Source organism: Manihot esculenta, chromosome 18 (genome assembly GCF_001659605.2).
Source record: "Manihot esculenta cultivar AM560-2 chromosome 18, M.esculenta_v8, whole genome shotgun sequence".
Taxonomy (NCBI): Eukaryota; Viridiplantae; Streptophyta; class Magnoliopsida; order Malpighiales; family Euphorbiaceae; genus Manihot; species Manihot esculenta.
This window is the reverse complement of record NC_035178.2, coordinates 7,052,303-7,075,526: the sequence shown is the minus strand read 5'-3', so window position 1 is coordinate 7,075,526 and position 23,224 is coordinate 7,052,303. Positions and strand designations below refer to the sequence as shown.

At 31.4% G+C, this 23,224-nt stretch overlaps 5 protein-coding genes across 7 annotated transcripts; 2 read left to right on the top strand and 3 right to left on the bottom strand.

Annotated features, from left to right (window-relative positions):
• Positions 1–236: 236 nt before the first annotated feature.
• Positions 237–5,099, bottom strand: LOC110606725 (filament-like plant protein). 3 transcript variants are annotated; one of them, XM_043953429.1, is made up of 5 exons: positions 4,792–5,099; positions 3,944–4,098; positions 2,620–2,821; positions 913–2,297; positions 237–833 (listed from the first exon to the last, which is right to left on the bottom strand). In XM_043953429.1, exons 2-5 carry the CDS (start codon positions 4,052–4,054, stop codon positions 426–428), a joined length of 2,106 nt encoding a protein of 701 aa, XP_043809364.1. In that variant the 5' UTR covers positions 4,055–4,098; positions 4,792–5,099; the 3' UTR covers positions 237–425. The 3 variants fall into 3 exon arrangements, with proteins under 3 accessions (XP_043809364.1, XP_043809366.1, XP_043809365.1); XM_043953431.1 differs by having other exon boundaries at positions 2,620–2,818; XM_043953430.1 differs by lacking the exon at positions 4,792–5,099 and adding an exon at positions 4,179–4,601.
• A 5,229-nt stretch (positions 5,100–10,328) lies between these two features.
• Positions 10,329–12,353, top strand: LOC122722350 (photosystem II 22 kDa protein, chloroplastic). Its single transcript, XM_043952864.1, has 4 exons — positions 10,329–10,787; positions 10,932–11,045; positions 11,501–11,744; positions 11,840–12,353. Exons 1-4 carry the CDS (start codon positions 10,572–10,574, stop codon positions 12,085–12,087), a joined length of 822 nt encoding a protein of 273 aa, XP_043808799.1. The 5' UTR covers positions 10,329–10,571; the 3' UTR covers positions 12,088–12,353.
• Positions 12,354–13,361: 1,008 nt separating this feature from the next.
• LOC122722356 (uncharacterized protein At4g08330, chloroplastic-like) lies at positions 13,362–15,667 on the top strand. Its single transcript, XM_043952907.1, has 2 exons — positions 13,362–13,864; positions 15,006–15,667. The coding sequence occupies exons 1-2, from the start codon at positions 13,377–13,379 to the stop codon at positions 15,397–15,399; spliced, it is 882 nt and encodes a 293-aa protein (XP_043808842.1). The 5' UTR covers positions 13,362–13,376; the 3' UTR covers positions 15,400–15,667.
• Positions 15,668–19,488: 3,821 nt separating this feature from the next.
• On the bottom strand, positions 19,489–20,642 carry LOC110606936 (putative F-box protein PP2-B12). The gene is made up of 3 exons (XM_021745951.2): positions 20,247–20,642; positions 20,037–20,155; positions 19,489–19,961 (listed from the first exon to the last, which is right to left on the bottom strand). Exons 1-3 carry the CDS (start codon positions 20,532–20,534, stop codon positions 19,550–19,552), a joined length of 819 nt encoding a protein of 272 aa, XP_021601643.1. The 5' UTR covers positions 20,535–20,642; the 3' UTR covers positions 19,489–19,549.
• Positions 20,643–21,531: 889 nt separating this feature from the next.
• LOC122722388 (putative F-box protein PP2-B12) lies at positions 21,532–23,043 on the bottom strand. Its single transcript, XM_043953078.1, has 4 exons — positions 23,037–23,043; positions 22,392–22,819; positions 22,182–22,300; positions 21,532–22,092 (listed from the first exon to the last, which is right to left on the bottom strand). Exons 1-4 carry the CDS (start codon positions 23,041–23,043, stop codon positions 21,627–21,629), a joined length of 1,020 nt encoding a protein of 339 aa, XP_043809013.1. The 3' UTR covers positions 21,532–21,626.
• Between the last annotated feature and the right edge of the window lie 181 nt (positions 23,044–23,224).

Here is a 23,224-nt window from a genome sequence, read left to right as displayed (position 1 = left end):
CTGCAAATAAAAAATTTGTGAGTTTAAAAAATATAAGAAGATCAACTACTAAAAAAACAAAAAAGCTTTTCCATTGCACGTGCTCAATTATAATGATTCGGTTTTGGAAGTGTAATGCAGAAGCCCTTATAATTTATCAACTCTTTGAATGCAGTGTGATGATGAAATAGCTCAACAGAAGGAACTCAAATCAGCCAGAGAACAGCAGCTCTTCAATGCAGCGTAAAACAACAGTCTACACATTCAAAAGCATTTGAAATTTACTTCAATTGAATGTAATCAGTCATGTATACATAATAAAATCAAGCAATACAAGTGCTGCTGATTAAATAGCATTTAATCAACATCCTATAAATTTCTGGTTTTTGCATTCAAGCAATCATCAACATATAGTTGTTTCCCTTCTTTCATCATTTGATCCTTTGCTAAATCTCTAGTTGTATTCCATTCTTGCTTCTAGAAAAAAATTTTGCAAACCCGTTTCGGTTCTTCTCAGAACTGCTGTGATTTGACATGGCTGAGGCTGACGAAGTTGACATCGATGAAGATGGGGGGGAGTGCCCTTCAAATTTATTTGCAGAAGGGTCAGAATTCTCACTGGCTGTTCTTGAAGAGATGGGATCCTTTTTAGGTGAGAATGTGTCACCAGAATGTAACTTCCAAGGTTCTTCACTGGCTGTAGGCATCAGGGATCCTCCTGCACTGCCGTCTGGAAGGATTGCAGTGTCGATTAAGAAGTCCTCTAGGGTTGCTAAAGATTTCAGTTGCTTCCCTAGAGATGCTATTGTTTTCTGGCATTCAGCGAGTTTTCCAGCAGCTGCAGCTAAATCTTCCTGTCAGACAAATTTCACTCATTATAAAAAGGACATGGAGTGCCTACTAGCAGATAATGACAGTAATTTAGATATTAACCTGCTTTATCTTCAGTTCATTATTTGAGCTTGCAGATTTCTGGAGTTCAACTTCCTTATTCTTTTGAGATAGCTCTTCTTCCAATGCTTGATATTTGACTGCAATTTCTGCTGACAGAACCCTCTCTTTCTCAACCTCTTCTTCTAATGAATTAACCTTTGAAGCCATTGTCCGAGCCTCTGCTTCCATGCTTACAAGTTGAGATTCAATGTGCTGCTTTGATTCATTTGCCATTGATAACTTCTGTTGCAGTTCTGCTGACTTTAGCTCAGCCTCCTTCAGCTGAGTTTGAAATTCTTCATTCTTTTCCTGACTTAAGGTGAGAACCATCTCCAATTCAGTTCTCTCCACTTGTATTTTCTCTAGCTTTTCTTCCAATTCAACCTTTTCTACTTCCATCTTCTGCAGTTTCTCTTCCAATTCAACTTTTTCTACTTCCACTTTCTGTAGCTTCTCTTCCAATTCAGCTGTTCGATGAATCATTGTTTCAAGTTCAACTCTTAATGAGCTTTCTGCATCCGTAGATTGTTTCCCAACAGCTTCTAGTTCAGACTGATTAGCTCCATTTTTAGTCTGAGGCAAAGCTGCAAGTCGTTCCATTTCAAGAAAATCATCCATGAGATCGATTTCATTTGCCGAGGATGGAAGACCTCGATTAACAGGTTTCTCATTCTTGAATTGATCAAGTTCAGCAATCAAAGCAGATGCCCATGAGTCTGAACAACTTGTCTCAGCTTTGTATAGCTCTGAGCAACTCATTTTGCGAGTATCCAGCTCCACTGCATTAAGCCTCTCCCCACTGTCTGATTGACTATTAGTAGTGAGAGATTCAACATAAATTGAAGAAGCAGTAGAAATTTTACGATCATTATGTGATGTTGATTTGCAAGCCAGGGCTTTTAGCCTACGACATTCAGCCTCAAGCTTTGCTACTTTCTTTATGCTCTCCAAGTGTTGCTTACTTGCTGCTTCAGCTGCTTGGGTACTCAAGTCCCTTTCAATTATTCTGACTTCTAACTCCTCAGATAGAGATAGGAGCTCAAGCTTCAAGGATGCATTATCTTTCTCCAAATACTCAAGCTTATAGTATATTTCTGGATCAATTTTAGGCGGAGATTCTGACTTAGCAGCTTCTGCCTTTGCCTTCAGCTCAACAAGCTGGTCCTCAAGTTCAATTTTAGTGGATTCCCATTCACGTGTTTTCTTTGCCACAGCTGCATAGACCTTTTCTTCCTGCTCCTCTCTTGCTTGTCTTAGCTGCCTAACACATTCCTTGAGGGCCCCATCAAGATGGTTCACCCGATCTTCCTGTGCAGAGTTCTGCTGAAGGGCAGCTTCAAGTTGTTTCTTAAGAGCAGCTACTTCACTTTCAGCCTTTTCCCATCCTAAAATTTTATTGATGAAATTTCCATATCCATAAGTTCAAAATAAAGTAAAAAACTGCATATCTGATGGAGAAAACTCATCATGTAGAATTCGACCCAAAAAGGTAAAAAAAAAACGCCATCTTTCAGAATTGAACTTACAAAGAGTTATGACAATTCATTTCCACATGATTCTTTTGGCAAAATTATGTACACATACAGAGTAGAGTAAGACAGAGCACATTGTTTTAGTTTGCTGTGAAAATACACAAACATGTGGTAGGAAGTGCATCCTCAACATTAGAATTTAATTAAATAAATAACCAAAAATAAATTAAACTACCTGCAACGGCTTCTTCAGCAACTTTAGAATGCTGCTTTACCAAGTCATCTTTGGCACTAACGTTCACAAGAGCAGCTGATAATCTCTCTGTTAAAATCTTAACACTATCATTGACTTCTTCATCCTCAACAGAAGTTTTTGATGTGACTTCAGGAGATTGAAGTTGAGCATCAATATTTGGGGATGCCTTCAAGGCGTCCTGCTTCAATTATGAGAACAAGTGAAATCGACAACACAAACAGAGACAAGATTGGCAATTAACAAGATAAAACTAGCGCCATCTCAAGCAGTAGCCAACCAACTAAACTGTAATGATCCTTAGTGAAGCATGAACACAAACATCACCCCGTTAGATTCTAAGAAACACAGGACGAGTCATCAATTTTCTGCTAATTATGTACATACTCAATCAATGATGGTCCCTTTGACAATTTGATATCCCAAAACTTATAATGTTTTTAGTATGACCAAGGCAACTTTTTTCCTAGGAAACTTTGAGTCTTTCTAATTCCCTTTTAGCAATACACCTTTCAAGGATAGTTTCCACTGCTTTAACTCTTCAACATAACTTAATAGTATATCGTCGCTCTTTTCTTGGAGTAAATTGCCTCATTATCCGGACACAAAAAGTTGTCACCGATGCAGTGAAGGATTTGTCAATGCATGTTTTCCTACGAGACTTACAGCTAGAATCACGAAGAAATCAAAGCTTGTCATCAAGAAGACTCGGTACTAATTCTGAAATACAAATATATAAATAATTTGTGAGGTTTTGGATGCCTACTCAAAGTATCTATCACAGTACATCAAATCTGTGTCTCTAATCCAAGCTCAGTTTTCTTCAGCTTGTAATATAATAAAAGTTTTTAGATTACCCTTCACGACAATGTTCAAGTACAAACTGTGATACTTGCTTAAACATGTGCTGACATCAAACTAAATTTGAAAGGCTGTGCTTCAGAACCCTATGGTGCCTACAGCAAGGCTTGAAAATATAGATCAACTTATAATGAAATTATGAAAGAAATCAACTCAAGGACAGCCAATGAAGAAATGACTCTTAACAGTTATCTGCAATAACATTCCTATTTGAAATACCTTTTATGAATGAATTGGGGATAACTAGTGAGAAATTTTGAAGAGAGTTTACTAACCAAAATTACTGATATAGTAAGAAGGAACAGATAGATGTCAAATTCATCAATCTTTCAAATTTCAGTGAAAACTTAAAAGCTTGTATGAGAGCCCCGAATAGAAGAATACTACAGCTAAAAGCCAGTGTTAAAATCCTAATTGAGGTGGTTCTTGTGTGACAGCCACCTACTTGGTCATCAGAGAATCTCTCAGAGTGGGAAGAAATTGATCCTGAACTCTCTGTTTCACCAGGGCTCCTCTCCGAAGACTTCCTCTTCCAAGGCCATTTCCTCTTTTCCATCACAAAATCTGGGATCCAGCTTTATCTCATCAAAGAATATTTATCTGCAAATAATTGCACGCAATTAAAATGAAATAAACCACAAATCCACAAGCTCTCTCACACAGTGCACAATAGTTGTTACCCAGAAACAAATTTCTATTGCGTATGGTGGGTGCAGGAAGCAAGCGTCTTAATAACCAGAAAGACTGTATCCTCTATCAAACATTAAACAAGAAGATGACTTGTCTTCTCAGTTTATCAGCTTTGCTTCAAATTCACCCCATAACCTTCCAACCCCCAAAAAACTTTAAAAAATGAAAAAGATTACAGTTACAAATAGCTGAAGATAAAGGGGAAAAAACGAAAATCACTAGCAAGCTCGTATCTAGAAGATAGAGAGAATGTTAGCTCCAGCAACACCCATTAAGGAAAATGAATGATTTTGAACTACATTGAACAGTGAAATCAGCAGGAACCCATTTTGTTAATCACAAATGGGAACAATCCAACTAATCAAAACAATTCAAATCTCCCCCACAAAAAAAAAAAAAAAAAAGATGCCCCAGAGTAGAGATGCTGAAATCAGCAACAATGAAACAGGAGCTATTCATAAAATATGAGATTAAAAAAAAAAAAAAAACAGAAAACCCAGCAATTCGTCAAAAATTTAAAGCCAAAAATCCTTTCAAATTACTTCAAAATATATAAAATTTAATATAATACAGCTTATAGGAATAAAAACCCAGATGAAATACCTTGACTGGAAGCCCAAGAAACCCACGAGATCAGATGGGAACCAGTTGAGTTGCAAATGTGAAAGAAAATATGGATTCAAGATTGAAGAAACACAATAAATAAATAAAAACTTTTGAAAACAAAGGCCCTGCAAAAATCTGCGGAATGTTAGTGGAAATATAAATATCCAGATAGACCAACAACAACGACTGCTTGCAATGGCAGCAGATGATGTGGGTTTCTATTTCTTGTTTTTTTCACTGAATTTATATAATTTATGAAAAAGGGAAAAGAAATTGGAAAAAAGGCATGCGAGATGCGACTGTGAATGTGAAGCTGTGAAGGGAAGAGGGTGAAAGTAGTTTTGTAAACATGTTAATTGCTATTATTAAAAATAAATTTTCAATTTAATTCAATATATTCTAATTAAACAAACTTTAAAATACCTAAATTTTTCATCAAGATTTAAAAAAAAAAAAGAAATTGAACAAAATTATAATAATTTACTAGAATTAAATTATGAACAAAATAAAAAAAAATCTACTATATAAGAAATAATTTATTAAAATTTTAAATTATAATAACTAAATAATCCGCTTTCATAAACACTATCAATTTTACTAAATTATAAAAATTAAATTATAATATATATAAAATCATAATTTTAAAAAAATATAAATTTAAATCATAATACAAAATGGGTAGTTTTGGCTTGTAAAAAAATTCAGCTTTGACTTGAAAATATTTTTAATGATTTTTTTTTGTGTTATTTTATCACTGATTTTGAATTGGTCTCTTTAGATCCCAATTATGATTTTATTTCGTAACAAAAAAAATTATTAAATATAAAATAATTTTAAATTTTTTTTAAAAAAATAATTTATATGTTCACACATTTTTTTCATAAAAAAAAAGAGTAATAAGTGAATATGTGATAAAATTATTGGTATAGTATCTAGGAAAATTGTGGTGACGAGTGAACAAAATATTAAGGCATAAAATTAAAATTTCTCAATATTTGAGAAATTATAGAATATTTTTATGATATTAACTAGAATTTTCTAACACATTTCATTTATATTTCGATATGTGTATTTTAAAAATTAAAAAAATATAAATTTATATTTATATTTATTTTATTTTTTATTAATTTTTTAAATTTGTATGTTATAAATTATTCTATTGTAGCATTAATAGGTATTGAAGAGACTTAAAAGTCCAACATAAAACCTTTTTTAGTCACATGATGAGTGTCCAAAGTTGAGGAAAAACCCATAATAATATAATGCATAAATCATGCATGAGGGCCCCCTTTGATTTTCTTCCTATCTAATGTCTACTCTTATCCTATGCTTCCAAGTTTTTGTATGCTTCATATTAAATTTTTTATAATAACTTTTATTTTATATGCTTCACACATAACTTTTATTAATAAACTAATTTTATTAATTAAATTGTATTAACTGATGTTTAAAAATTAATTAAATTTATTATTTTTTTAAATAGAGATTAAAAATTAAGAGAGTAAAATATTAAATTTTTCAGATCTATTCAAATATATTTACCACCAGACTAAATATGTGAATGCATTTATAATTTAAATTTAAAAAGTCATATAATTAATATTTTTTCGCAACTTTCATTCATATCATTACATTTTTTTTAATTTTAATTTAATTTAATTTTTATAAAATGTTCATAATAGAATCAGATAATAAATTATAATTATATAATTCTTCAAATTTTATAGTTAATTAGTTCAAAATTCTACATCTGATTCATTTTAAATTATTTAAAATAAGGACCAATTTATCTTATTAAAAATTTGTTATTTCCTATTTTTTCGATAAAAGATTGAAAATATTATTTTATTTTTATTGTTAATTATTTTTCAAACGGTTTCATATGTGATGTATCTTAATCCATTTTGATTTTATTTTAAAAATTTTTGTGTCAAAAAATTAAAATCGAAGAACAATTAAAAGTTGAGGAATTTTTTTCGTATATTTTAATATGGATTCTTATATATATTTCTATGTTAAAAAAAAGAATTGAATTATCAATTTATAAAATAAAGTCTTAAAAAGTTACATGATAATAGTAGAAGATGATACTTAAATCTTTGTATAATTTTAAAATGATTTAATATTATTAAATTATAATTAATTGATGGGCTCAAAATCATATCAATTTCTTTTCTTTTATTTTAATCAGTAAATTGGGGATATGAGTTGAATATGGACAGCCACAGGACTCCGCATATATTCGTTGGAGAGTTGATTTAGAAAATGGGTTTGACCAGTAATTTCACCGACAAATATACTTCTATTACCGCATTTTAAGCAAGGGATATCTATTTTTAGAAATCTATTAAAACGTCCTTATCTTTTCTCTCCATTAACGAAATAGTCCTTCTATCTATTTTTGCTTTTAAAAAATAGTAAAAAACCAAATTATCCTCTTTTTTTTTCCTCCTCCTCCTTTCTTTTCTTCTTCTTGCTTCTTTTGCTTCTGCTTTTTCTTCTTCTTCTTTTTCTTCTGCTTCTTCTTCTTCTCCTTCTTCTTCTTCTTTTTCTCCTTCTTCTTCTTCTTCTTCTTTTTTTTCTTTTTTTTCTTCTTCTTCTTCTTCTTCTCCTTCTTCTTCTTCTTTTTCTCCTTCTTCTTCTTCTTCTTCTTTTTTTTCTTTTTTTTCTTCTTCTTCTTCTTCTTCTCCTTCTCCTCATCCTCCTCCTTCTTCTTCTTCCTCTTCTCCTTCTCCTTCTCCTCCTTCTTCTTCTTCTTCTTCTTCTTCATCATCATCATCTTCTTCTTCTCCTTCTCCTTCATCATCATCATCTTCTTCTTTTTGGAGGAGGAGGAGGAGGAGGAGGAGGAGGAGGAGGAGGAGGAGGAGGAGGAGGAGGAGGAGGGACTATTTTATTGACGGAAAGAAACAATAAGGACATTTTAATAGATGTGAGAAAAGATAAGGACGTTTTAATAGATTTCTGAAAATGTAGGGACTAACTTGTTAATAATGGCAATATCCAAGGACTAAATAAGAGATTTTATTTGAGGGTAAAATTGGATTTTAAAAATTTTCTCTCTCCTCCTTTATCTAATTTTAATGGAAAAAATGACGGAAGGACTATTTCGTTGACAGAAAGAAAATATAAGGACGTTTTAATAGATTTTTAAAAATACAGGGACTGACTTGTTAATAATAGCAATATTCAGGGACTAAATTATAAATCTCCCTTTAAGTATTTATATTTAGAAATTACTTTTAATTAATTTAAAATATTCAACTTTATAAAATACTCATCTCTAATTAATAAACTGACCATATATTATTTTGCTAAATTGACTCGTTTAATTTCAAATACTTTTTTAGTTTAAGAGTTATTTTATTCTAACATAAAATAATTTTATTATTAATATAAAAAATATTTATTATTTAACCTTTGACTTTTATCATTGTTATCAAATTAATATTTTAATTTTAAAAAATATATTAAAATATTCTTGTATAATTAAACCTTTAATAATCAAAATCTTTCATTCTTTTTTCATTTAAAACAAATGAAAAATTAGAGAAAATTTTTAAAACTTAAAATTATTCTCATTTCAGCCAGTGGCCTAAAATTTTTCACAAAGAGATGCGCCGCATATTCTCTTCGCTGGATATGGCTGCTTCTCTTTATTATTAAAAAAATATAATAAAATAATAAAATCTCAATCGTATTAAATACAGTGCTATCAATATTATACATCTACACTCCGCAGTCTCATCTTTGAGTAAAACATTAAAATCAAGAAAATCAATAATCTTAAAAGTAATATCCTCACATTAAATTAGGAGGGTCACCAGAGAAGAGAGAAAAAAGATGATATTGAAGGAGGATGAGATTTCGCAATGGCTATTCACTGTTGATGAAACAATGTAAAAGAAGAATGAAATTGAAGGAGCCCGCATGCAGATCTCAGACAACGATCGAAGACTGAAGGAGCTACTATTGATGTGGCTCCCACTATAGAGGGGACACCAACAATTGCAATGACTTGTAAAAATAAACACCCGTAAAGAAAAAAAAAAAAGGTGATTGAAAGAGTGACAAAGAGATCGTGTAAAGAAATAAAACATGGATGCTTATAGTAGAAACGGGGGAGAGAATAAAAAGGTTAAAAAGAGTTGTTGAGAAGAGTAATTTAGCTTTTTCTCCATTAATTAACGATGAATATAGACGGATGATAACATTATATATGAAATAATAAATCTCTCTTAATATAATTAATATTAAAATATATTAAATTTAATTTTCATTAATTTAAATTAAATTAATTATTTAAATACACGTGATTTCAAATAAAATGATAAAATTATAATCACAACAAGATATTAGTATGCTATTCTCTCCGATAGTCAACTTCTATTAAAATGATGGAATTATAATCACAGCAAAATATTAATATGTTATTATCTCCCATAGTCAAGAATTATAATCACAATAAAATATTAGTATATTATTTTTTCCGATAGTCAACATCTATTAGTGATTTGAATAAACTACCAAATCAATCCATTTAGTGTTTTTTTTTTATAAATTTATATTCAAAAAATTATGATATAACAATATCAATTATAAAATAATATATAATATATATTTGAGGAATATTTGTTAAAAGTAAAGAATATGATAAATTATTTGGCAATGATAATGATATATAATGGGATGCCACTATGACCAATTATTACTGGATTGACAAAAATGAAAAAAGCATCATAGGCTATTTGTGCGATTACATCATTTGACATTCACAAATCAAATTCTAATTATTTTTTTTAATTGTTTTACGTCCTTAATTTTTGCCGTATTATGTGGGATTCGACGTTAAATTGTTCATACGATATTCTACCTAATTGTGCAGATGAGATTAATTCATATAATAAGGTTCGATTTGAAAAGCTGTTAACTTCTGTTGATCAAAATCGTCTTGTTCATTAGACTCAATTTTTTAAAAATATTTTTTTTTATACAGTAAAACTGGTATTAAACTTTTAAGTAAAGTGACTAGGCCATACAGCCCAAACAGCATCAGCTTGCTTATCCTCTAGGATTTTTTGTTACAGGTCTGCTGGACTTGGAGTTGGGTTTTTGGGTTTACGAGAATCTATTGATGTTTTCAAGGCCATGGGCTTTAATAGGTCATATCCTTTTTAAACTTTCAGTTTTGATTCCAAGTAGATCCGACATGATACTGTTGTACTTGGCCATGTTGTCAAATCATGAGTGGCTTAAGAGTCCTTTGTTACAAAAGCCAGGTGGCGTTAACTTGTGGCGTGATGAGCTTGTAACTGTGTGGTTAGCATCTCCAACAACTGTGTGGATTTTTGTTGTTTAAATTACTTTGTCGATAGAGAATTCTCTCATATGTGCATATTCATTCCCCACCATCGCCTCTTTCATTATCGTCTCACACAAACTATAATGTGTTTTTTACAGCCACCAATATAAGTTTTTTATTTTTATTTCTGAGTGTAATATGTAAAAAATATTACGACAGAAAAGAGAGTGTACACAGCGACGTGGTCACTCTAGCAGCCCGTCATTACATCTCTCACCATATCCACATTCTCATGCACAAAATATCTATCTCTTTACTACTCACTCACTCATTCAATCCTTTAAAACGATTCATGTCAAACTGAGAAACTAAATGAAGTAGGTTTTCATTTCTACTTCATCACCATCATCAAGAGAGTTGAGAAGATTTTCTTTTTCAGTTTAAGAAAAAATTTCAAGAAGAGGATTAAGCATTAATGGCTCAAACCACAATGTTCATGTCTGGTGTTTCTACGAAACATGTGGTGAATTTGAAGAGAGACCCTTTACTCCAATTTCAAGTTGAGAGACTAAGGCCTAAACCCTTGTCTCCTATCTTCTACAATCCCCTTCCTTCCTGCTCTGCTTCCTCCTCTAAAACATTCACTACAGTTGCTCTCTTCAGGTCAAAAACCAAGGCCCCTGTTAAGAAGGTATATACTCCGAAATTTCTTCTCTTTTCTTTATTTATTTATTTTTTTTCAATTTCTTGCCATTAGAACTAGCAGGATGTGTATGTATATATTGCAATTGGTTGATGAAGTTTAGTTTTAATTTTTCTTGATTAATATATGTAGGTTGCTGAACCAAAGCCCAAGGTTGAAGATGGTATTTTTGGGACCTCTGGTGGAATCGGTTTCACTAAGCAGAATGAGCTGTTTGTGGGACGTGTTGCTATGCTTGGTTTTGCTGTGAGTTCTTCTTCTTCTTCTTTCTCATTTTTTTCCACAATATATTTCAGAAACTGCAGTAAGCTTTTAATTCAGAAGTTTTAATTTGTATATATTGTGTTAAAGCCAGTTGAATTATATCAAGTCTTCTACTGTAGAAGGCAGAAGAACAGAAACATGTTGTGTAGGCAATAAACTTTTGTTTAACCAAAAAGGAGAAAATCATGGATAATCAAGAGAGATAAGAGATTGTTACCCCCAAAAAAAATAGAAAAAGAAAAGTCTTCTCATCTTTGGAAGTTGATATGCAACAAAAACGACAACAAAAAATATAATGAATCTACTCTGATTTTGAGGTAGGAGTTGGTGCACATCAGCCATTTGAGAAAAATACAAAATGAGGAAAAAAAGAAAGAGATTGTTAATATGTATTTTATATTTTAATGGTGAATGGAAACAAATATATAAAATTGCAGGCATCCTTGTTGGGTGAAGCAATAACAGGGAAAGGAATATTATCACAGTTGAATTTAGAGACAGGAATACCAATTTATGAAGCAGAGCCACTTCTTCTTTTCTTCATCCTCTTCACTCTGCTTGGAGCCATTGGAGCATTGGGCGATCGTGGCAAATTTGTCGACGACCCACCGACTGGTCTTGAAGGGGCAGTCATCCCTCCTGGAAAAAGTTTCAGGTCAGCATTGGGTCTCAAAGAAGGAGGTAATGTAACCAATGGCTTGTGCAATTTCTATGATTCCAAACACATTTGACAATTGAATACAAGAAATTAACAATTTCTTTGTTGGTATTTGAAGGTCCTCTGTTTGGATTCACAAAAGCGAATGAGCTGTTTGTGGGAAGATTGGCTCAGCTTGGAATTGCTTTCTCTTTAATTGGAGAAATCATAACAGGGAAGGGAGCTTTAGCACAACTCAACATAGAGACTGGAATTCCTGTCAGTGAAATTGAACCACTTGTCTTGTTCAACGTTCTCTTCTTCTTCGTTGCTGCTTTGAATCCTGGAACTGGCAAGTTTGTAACCGATGAAGATGAAGATGAGTAGAAGATGAATTTGATATATGCTTGTAGAAAAAAAAAAAAAAAAAAAAAACACTGTCTTTGTAATTTATTCAACAAAAACACTCTTCACTCTTAAGAGTTGAATCTCTTTCTTGTTTCTCTTGCTTGATCGAAATTCTTTTAAAGGGTTAATTGATTTGGGCTCAAGGCTCAAGCCAGAATCCAGCCCAAACAACTTAAAGAAACACTGGCCCCAAATAGTGGGAGGTTATAGCATGAAATTGTTATTTAAATTCAATTTGTTTGGTAGATCATTTCGACAAGAAAAAAAAAATTAATTTTTTTTGCAATAAAAAAATTTTAAGGTAAAAAAAATAAAATGCATTATTACTCATTTATTATTTTTATCACAAATTTACGGTATAAGTAAGCAATGATAAAATATTTTTTACCATATTTGCGCAGAAAGAATAACAAAGATTAATATATTAACTACGAGTTGACTTCCTAAAAAAAAAAAAAATTAAAAAACAATGAGTTGAGACGACAACGATGATGGAGATCAAATGAATGATGAAAATTGATCGGTCGAACACAAAATTGTCGGTGTACTTTGCCTTATATTTGCCGACATACATTAATGTTTTTTACTTTGTTATCTAAATTTATTCATGGTTAAGGGTTTTATAATATTTTACAAAAAATAAATTATAATTAAAAATCATATTTATTATTATTAATTAAAAATAAACAATAAAATATTAAAATAAGTGGTTTAATAATTTTTTAATTCTTCATTTAATATGATATATTTTAAATAAAATAATTAAAAAAATTAACTATCAAATAGTTGAACTTTTTAATTTTATACAATAAATATTATTCTTTTAATTTTATTATTTATAACCATATATTTAAATTAATTTTGTTTAAATCAATTATCATCCTTATATTGGGACAAATTATCAGCTAAAAGATTAGCAAGTGATAAATTATGAGTTAATCGAAGGAATTTTTAATTAAATATTTAACAATAAATATATAAAATTAAAATAATAAATTTTATTATTCAAAATTAAAATATATATTATAATCGTGAAAAATATAAAGTTGTTAACTTTTCCCATTTCAAAAAAAAAAAAAAAAGTTTTTAACTTTTCCATCTCATCACCATTTATTTACTAAAAAATCCTCATCATCTAAAATACGTGAATTAAAAAAGCTAATATAATTAAAGTTGAGTTTTATATTAAAGTATAGGTTAACACGTCATCTATCCATGTGGAACGAAATGGCAAACCATCAAGCATATAATTTGTTTTAATTAAATAAATGAGCTGTATTAATACTAATTACTTCATTAAATATTTAATTAGAAATAAATCCTTAATTAAAATCTCAAATAGTTTCCGTTTTAAAACGAGTCATTTACAAAGAAAAGGACAGCCTAGGAGCCACCACCATCACTTTCTTCGTTGCTTTGATTCTTCTTCGTCTTCTCCTCCGCCTTTGCACTGTGTGAAACCCTTTTATCTATTATCTCGTCAGGAGCTACTTGCCGTGAACTGCGGTTGCTTCACCCTCCTCTGGCGGGACGCTCTTGCTGGCAACCTACTTGCGGCTTTTGAAATTCTTCCTCGATTAGCTGTCGGCGAGTATTCGACATTCGTGTTGCCTGTCACTGTCAAAACAGCGATTGTAGCCGTTGATCAAGGTACTTCAATGGAGAAATCGGCGGATGTTCAGGAAAATTACCTCAACGGGAATCAATTTGACTCTTTTTCTTCCTCCTCTGCTTCTCTTAGACACGTAAACTACAGGTATTCTTCCTCTCTCTTTTCCTAAGTGAAAATAAGGATCTTTTTTTAGTAAATAGTTTTTATTGCTGGATTTTCGGTAAGTAATTTAATTGGTTTAAAAGAAATTGATTCTCTATGTGGTTTTTTTTTTTTGGTAGATTTCAAATTAGTTGATCTGAATTTGGTATCTATTACGTATAGGAATAATGGATTATATTCACTTGCTGATCTTATTCGGGCTTGTTTGGAGTATTTGAATGTTGATAAAGCCTTTTTCTTATCTGATAGGTTTGAATAACTTTTATATTAAATTCTAAAATTGATAGTGAGAAGTATCTCCAAGTTTATGTGGAGTCATAAAATTTCTGGGTTGGTGATAGAGAGCTTGAAATTCGTAAAAGTTTGTAATTTCAGTTATGCAATATGTTCTTGTGGCGCACTGTATTTTGCAAACTCTCTGGAGGACCCAAAATGAATGAGCTGGCCCTGTCTGGTACATGTGGCACTGAATTTGTTGATTCATACAATTACTCCTGTTATAAAGCCATACATCTTGAAAGTCAAGTGTAGTTTCATTATCCTTCATGTTTTCTGGTAGTTTGTGATGGTTGGCAATTATTTTGTTGTAGTGGTTAGGTAGTATGAAAACCATTGTCTCTGTAATTTTAGCTCCTTTGTCCCGTTAGTGTTTATGGCAGACTGATCGAACACATTGATTACACAAAGCCATCTGATTAAGGAAGTGGGAGGAAAGCATATATCTGGCCTCTCGAATCATTGAATACTTGTGGTTTTTTATGATTGTAGTAAATTATGATGAATTGCAATTCGATTTTTAGACCCATTAGAATTTGATTGTGCTTGAACCATTATGATCCATATGAAAGTTCTCTACAATTTGTCTCTGGTGTAGAAATGGTTGCAAAATAAGTCTCACGTCAATTTGTTATCCTCGTTTGCTCCCTGTTTTGACTGACAAATAGAGTGATGAAGGAATGCCAAGAGAGACTAATAAACTTGCCCTTGTTAAATAACATTGACAAACTGGTGTGTATATGCATTTATGATAATGTTTGAATGCTTTTTGTTGGATTGTTGTGATTTTTTGGTTTTAAAATGGGTCATTTTTCTGGAGCCTGAATAGTGAATATCTTTGATACAGCTGTGGCACTTGTGGATATGAGTTGAACTTAAGCTCCTCCAATCGAAACACCTCAACTATAGGCTCTAAATATGGAAAATCCATAAAACGAGGGATAATATCATTCTTTGACATTGATGAGAGCAGATTTACTCAGGCTGAAGAATTCCAATGCGTTCCCCATTTTTCAAAAAACTCCTGGGGTTTGTTTCGCCGGAGAACCAAACTTCTTTGTCGTAAATGTGGTAATAATATTGGAATTGCTTATGAAGATGAAACCTCAGCTTATCCACTCGTATCAGATGGTTCAGATTCATCCTCAGTTAATGAATCAAAAAGTCGAAAATATGATGTTAAAATCCGTGCATTACAGCCTTCTTCTGTTGATCGGTCTGGCATTCCACTTTCTGCATAATGTTTTCCAGCAGTTTTTGAATAATTCATATTAACTGAAGTTGAATTATGTCTATGACTAAATAACTATAGCGAAAGTCTCTTGTTATATATTCGTGTATACATGTTTTGAGTCCTCTTTTCATTTTTGTTTCTACAATTACCCTCGTTTTTTAGATGTTTAGTTGGTACTTGTACAGAGCCGAATTGGAAATGAACTAAAAAGAAAGCAAGTGTGCAGTCTGTGATTTTATTGTATAATAATAGTGTGATTCTGGAATTTTTCTAAATGAGTATATGTTGGAGAAGCTTTAGCATTTCTGCTGCTAATTCTTTTTGTTCCTCTCCCTTTCTTTATTTTTGTGGTCAAGAACAATTGTGAAACATCTGCTTGTTTCATGCTTTCATGTTCTCTTGTTAATATGATGCTTGAAAATGTTCAATTATATATGGAAATGAATTCTTAATGGTATAATTTCAAGTTGGTGCTGGAGGATTAGCAGGTCAGAGTGACTTGGTGATGTGGCTCTGAGCTGTCAACAGATTTGTAGTTGAGGTGGATATGGTTTTATTCTCTTAACATAAAAATAGCTTTCAGCTGAACAACCTAATGTGAAAGCTCTTCCATCTCAATAGCCATCCCCACAAGCTACCTCGCCGCTGTTGGGCCTAAACACCAATGAAATTTCTCCAGGTATCAGCTAGAGAAGTCTTATGCTGTGCCAAGGCAGCAATGCCAGAAACTGATCTTTATTTTCACAATAAAGCAAAGTAGATACCCATGTAGTCCTACTTTTTGCAGCAATGATGCCTAATCTAAAAGGAGATGCTGAATCCACAACCACCTTGGCTGTGTGGATCCACAATTTTCCTTTTTCTGGGGAAAAATGGTTCCTTTCTTTTACCCTTTTTTCCTTTTCTATCAGCTCTCTGTCTTCTTCATGTCTTTTCTTCCGACCAGCACACTACGGAATTGTTTCAATCAGCTGGACAGCACTAGCCCAATAAAGCATACCCATTACCAAATTTATTCTTATCTTTACAGAATAGTTTTCGTGAAAAATATTATTTTTTTTAATTAAATGCATTTATCCCAATACATAATCAACGGATAAAAAGCTAATCTTCATAACAGCATGTGCTTGCCCTAACTTCATCTGAGGTTACAGAAATTAGTGGTGCAAATATGAAAACGGTCATTACAAAGTTTAAGGAGATGGTCTCTATATATTTCTTTACCAAAAATAGTAACTTCATAACAACTACTATTTGAAATTATTTCTCTTATTAGTCACGTTGTTGAAAAGCTCTATTAGCATCAATCATGTTCGAGAGTTGCAGATCGAGATTCCCTTTTAAATTTCTTGCTTTCCATTTTTGAAATTTCAGCATTATTTGAAAATGGGTTTTCTGTTTTGGTGCTTGTTAAAATGTTGGACGTTACATGAAGTTTGAATATACAAAATTTTTATCTGATTTTTAGAAGGGACTTTGGAATTTTTATTTTTATTGATGAGTGTTTGGATCTAAAAATAATAAAATGTTAGTTATTTTGGTTTGGATATGAATGTAAAATTGAAAAATGTGATTTGAAGTCTTAATATCTTTGTCTTCTTTTTGTTTTTTTTTTTCTCGACAACCAAACATGTAAGTTTTTTCCCTTTTTTAAGAACATGTTTCGTTAATGAATTTATGTTTGTAGAAGCGTTATTCCAAAATTTTCTTTTTTTTTTTAATTCAAAAAAATAAAAATATTATGTGAATTTGCATATGAAAACTGTGAAGTAAACTAAGCTGACTTAAATATTGATAAAATTTAGGCGAGCAGTATTTAGTTTAAATCAAAGAAATTGACTGAATTAATTAATTTAAAAATTCAATTCAACTTTTTATTTATTTCGGTTCGATTTGATTTTTAATTTTAAAATTTTTTATAATTTCAGTTCGATTCGATTTTGATTAAAAAATCAAATCGAATCGATTAGTGATAATAGTATATTATTTTCAATAATATAGAGAGATTAAATCATATTAAAATTAAAATATTTTAATTAAATTTTAAAATATTAAAAATAATCGGTAAAAAATAAAAAATTTATTAAAAATTCAAACTGATCAAATCGAACTGAATCAAATCGATTCATTTTGATTCAATTTTTTATCAAAATCGATTTAATTTGATTTTTATAAATACTAAAATTTTAATTTTTAGTTTATTCAATTCGATTTGATTTTAAATCAAATAGACCAATTTTTATAATTTTTGTCTAAAAATTTCTAATACAATTTATACATGTTCAAATAAAAAGAAAAAAGAAAATTATGAACTATAAAAAAAAAAAAATTATAATACTATTCATTATTTTAATAAAATACTCACCTAAAATTGAATCTGCGTGAATACGTTTCAAACATAATGATATAGTTATATAACATAAAAGTTAGCATGATGCATGAGCAATGCATGAAATGGAATACTTTATTTATTTGAGCTCATATTATTTACACTTGTATCATGGAAATTTAGCTTATCTTTATAAATTCATTAAGAATTAAATTAGAGAAAAAAAGGATTTTATTTAAGTAAAAGTTAGTGAAGATTTCCTTAATGATTATTGACTTTGTTAAAAAATAGTGTCCTTTGGAAGTTAAAATTTCTTATTTTTTATGTATTATTTGAGTTTTAACCTTTGGTCATTGGATTTTTCTTTGGTCGGTTCTTTTATATTGGATTGGATCGATTTTTCAAAGGATAATAGCTTTTTAAAAAACTCTATCTCTCTGAAATTTTAAAGAGATATATTTTCTTCTCTTAAGGTATGAGAACTAGTCTAAGAGTATCGTTTCTATCCTTTATCGTTCATTGGTTCCTTCTACCTCGTTTGGGTAGTAGAACGTTTCTTCATCTCTTCTACTCGAAGAGTAAATTTCCCCTTCTCACCTCCGAGTGGTGTTTTGTATTTTTTTTTCTTGCTTTTCTTTGAATTATTTAAAACAGATTTGTGGTTTTGAAGGAGAATTTTTTATTTGCTTCTTCTCCTTCTTTTCTTTTACTGTCCTTTTTGGTTTGCTCTCTAATGCTCTTTTATATGTAGATTGGAATATCACATAGTGATATTGAAGTATTATCGAGTTAGTCCGGTGAAAGAGTTTGATGATGACGCATGGAGCAAAGCTCGGTAAACATGAATAGTCGCCAAGAAAACACTTCTATCACCTTGGCTTACGTTATTTGATATGTGCGATTTCTCTAATCCATCATATGAATATGGTGGTTGCATATTTCTTTTTGTCTTTGGCTTTCCTTTTAGGAAAGTTTCAATTTATCTTATTCATGATCCTTTGCTCTTTGGGCTTCAGTTATAGCAGTAGGAGCTTCAGCTTGTTTTTTTTTTTTTTTTCCGGCGACCAACACATCCAACAAATTGGAGTGGGGCTTCTCCGTCCTCCATCAAGTTAACGAGTCTTTTTGTATTGAATTTTCAGGATTTGTTGTTTCTGAACTTTATGTGTTTTATTTGTTTTTAATCTTTTGGGTCTAAAAATTTATAACCTCTACTTATTTGTGAGCTTATGTATTTTATTTGTTTTTAATCTCTTGGATCTAAGAGCTTATAACATGTGTACATGAATTGTAGATGTTTTACTTATCCTTACGTAACATATTAATTATATCAATAAATCAACATCTTTGATAATAAAAAAAACAGTTTTTAATTTATCAAATTAAATTAATTTAAAATTTTAATTTTATAAAATCGAATCTAAAGGATTAATATATAATAATATATTATTTTTAATAATATAAAAAATTAAAATACTTTAATTAAATTTTAAAATAATAAAAATAAAGACTAAAAAATAAAAAATTTATTCAAAAATCTAAAAAATCAAATTTAACTAAACTAAACTCAAAATCGATTCAATTTAAAATAATTTTTATTTAAAATCAATTTAATTTAATTTTCATAATTATTAAAATTTTAATTTTTATTTATTTTATACCGATGGGCCGAATGCTATTTTTGTGTAGCTCTTGTTAATTATCCATTACTTTCTAAGCCGAACCGAATGGCTTTTCATGGAAAAAACTTTCACGGCAAATTCAAGATACAAAAACACAAACAAGTGCATCCCATTAGAGAAAATTTAAATAAAATTCTACGGACGATTTACTCGCTGGCCGGCCTGATCTCTATCCCTTGAACAACGAGACCACGTTTCCAATGACCACCTTTCACCTCTAGAAAACTCATCTCCAGTTCCCCATCCTCCCCTTCCTTGTTGAAAAACTCCCCCAATTTGACTTCCAGCCACCCATCTTCTCTCTCTTTAGGGTATCCGATTGGCAAGTGGAGTCTCCGTCCTCTTCCTGTGTCCAAACAAACACGACTCTTAGTGCTTTCACTTCCAGCAAGTCCTACACTGACCTCTGCAGGCGGCGCATGCCACCCATAAGCTTCTCTTGCTAATTTGAACACTAAGTAAGCTGTATACATTGTCGCTGGGGACAACATTTGGGTTTCAATTTTGCCGTGGATTTCAAGCCAACATACATCGATTAGCTCAGCCACTTCTTCAAATCTGTTTGCATACAGTTTCAGAAATAGATGAAAAAGAAATCGGAAAACGAAGAGAGACAGAGAGAGAGAGAGGGACCTGGAATCCGGGTCGGATACCCATCTCCAATAAACCGGAGTGTCGCTCCAGACGATAGTAAGGTCCCTTGCAGAAAGCATATAACATTTCTTCCCAGTCCATTTGTCAAGTGCAAAACTCTAAAACCAAACGGATTTCAAAATTAAATTACAGATCTCAGAACCAAAGATTGAAGAATTGGGAAAAAAAAAAAAAAAGAAGAAAACTTACCTTTTTGCCGTCGTCGATGAGGATAGGGTTTTGGCATAGTCTGAGAAAGAGGTGCTTTTTAGTAGGGGAAGAAGCCAACAGAGAATGATGATCGTCGGCGCGCGCGATAATAGACTGAAAATCCTTTGGAAAGAATCTCTCCCACACGGTGTCAGATTCAGCGGCATTCTTGAACAAGGAAGAGACGGTGGACAAAGTGCAGGCATCGCGAGGACTTGTAAACGACAGAACGTTTGATATGCAACCTTCAGGCAACGCCGAGATCTGTGTTCCTTCGTTGCCGTCCATAGACGTCTGAATTGGATGGGTGATGGAATAGTGGTATGATCTCCGCCGTTGGATTGGAATGAGAGGTAGAAGGAAAAATCAGTCTTCGTATATAAAGACAAGTGTAGGCTTGTTGGGGAAACCTTAACATTTTTTTTTTTTAACTTTTATGGAAAACCTTAACTATTAAGTTGTCTATAATGTACAAAATATCTATAAATTTATATTAATTATTACTAATTTTGATCTATAATTTTTATTCATTTTATTTTATTAAATATAAATTTTTTATTAATTTTTTAATTATATATATTTTTAAACTATTAAATTTTATTAAATATTAAAAAGTATTTTTTTAAAATAAAATGAAATTATAATAATTAATTTACATATTATTATAATATAAAAAAATTAATTAATAATTTTAAAATAATTAAAAAATAAATAATAAAAAATAATTATGAGATGAATGTAATATTTATTGTTTTTTTTTTCTCATCTCTTCTTTTTTTCTTTTTTGCATTTTCACCCTCTATTTATTTTTCATGAAAATTTTCTTTTGTTTTTGTTACTGTTTTTTATGTTGTTTTGACAAATTATTAAAAATAAATCTATCACATATATAAATATATAAGTAAAAAAAAGAATTTATAAACGTCTAAAAATATCCTTGATAAAATTATAAATTTAATATTTATAAATTAACTATTTGAATTAATTTTAATAAAAACTACAATCCCAATCCTGAAGTACTAAAAGTTAAATGTTGAGTAATATTTATATAGTATATTATTTTATTATTAATAATTTACCCATGTAAATCTATCAATAGAAATATCCAGACATAGAATTTTAAATTTAATTTTAATAATAAAATTACTTTTTATACAATGATTGATAATTTATATTATTATATGATAAATTTATAATTATTTCTGAAGTAATTTGGATATTTAGTTACAATCACTCTCAATATTAAGAGTTATAATATGATCATTAAAAAAAAAGTTTTGTAATCCAAAATTAAAACATTTAGGTATAATCATAAATTAACGAAAAGATTACAATGGTTCTTATTAATTAATTAAAATAAACCTACAAGATTATCCCTAATTACTCTATTTTTGGCCTAATCTCTATTCCTTGAACGACAAGGCCATGTTTCCAGTGACCACCTTTCACCTCCGTAATACTCATCTCCAATTCCCCATCTTCGCTTTCCTTGTTCAAAAACTCCCCCAATTTAATCTCCAGCCATCCATCTTTTCTCACTTCAGGGTATCTGCCATCGCCTCCTCCAGCAGGCACATATGCTTTCGACCCGAACCAGTTGTCGAGAAGCAAATTACGCCCCCGTCCTATTCTTGCGTCCAAAAGAACACTACGCTTAAAGCTGAAAGTACTTCCTGCAAGTCCCACACTGACCTCTGCATTCTGGGATCGAAACCCAGAAGCTCCTGTTGCTAATTTGAACACCAAGTAAGCTGTATACATTGTTGCTGGGGACAACATTTGTGTATTAATTCTGCCATTGATTTCAAGCCAACATACTCCGATAAGCTCAGCCACTTCTGCAAATCTGTTTGCGGCAGTTTCAGAAATTACAAAAATAGATGGGAGCAGCAAAACACAGAGGGGGAGAGAGAGAGAGAGAGGGGGGGGGGGAACCTGGAACCCGGGTCGGGTACCCATCTCCAATAATCGGGAGTATCGCTCCAGACAATTGCGAGGTCTCTTGCAGACAGCATATAACATTTCTTCCCAGTCCATTTATCCAACACAAAACTCTAATCCACAGGTATATTAAAATTAAATCAGTCTCAGAACCAAAGGTTGAAGTTGTAAAGAAGGAAAAAGAAAAAAAAAAACGAAGATTACCCTTCTGCCGTCGTCGATGAGGATTGGGTTTTGGCAGAGTCTGAAGAAGAGGTGTTTCTTTGAAGAGGAGGAAGCCAAAAGAGAATGATGATCGCCGGAGCGACAGATAATCGAGCGAAAATCAGCAGGCAGGAACCTCTCCCAGACTGCGTCGGATTGGGCGGCATTGTTGAACAGAGAAGAGACGGTGGACAAAGTGCAGGCATCGCGAGGAGTCGTAAACGACAGCACGTCTGATATGCAACCTTCAGGCAACACAGAGATGTCAGCTTCTCGGCTAGCGTCCATTGACAGCTGAATTTGAGTGGTGAGATATTTTTGGTATGGTGCGGCGATTTTTGAGATATCGAGTAAAAGGGAAAACCAGTCCTTTGTACATAAAGATAAGGAGTGGGCCTGTTGGGTAAAGCTTAAGAATGAAGTTATTTCTGTTTACCAAAATAAAATAATAATAATAATTTGTTTCTTTTAAAATGCGTGATACTTTTGTGCTAATTCTTAGCGGTTAAGCATCGAGTGGTTCGATCAAATTTAGACCCGATAAAGAGTCGGTTCGACCCTGCTCCAAATCAAACTCAAAATTGAATCGGTAGCATAAACTTCTTTTGGACGATGTCGTTTAAGCTGTATCTTTATATTATGTACTATACATATCTTATTATGATTAGCTAAACCTTTAGTTTAGTAATTGTGATTAGCTAGTTGGTAACCACCTATTAAATCAATATACCAAGATATAATTAAGCTCTAATTTTAAATTAGTTGGTGTCAATCGTTTTTTTTTTGCAAAGTTGTTTAAATCAATTTAGAAGACTTGGGATTTTTTGTATTAT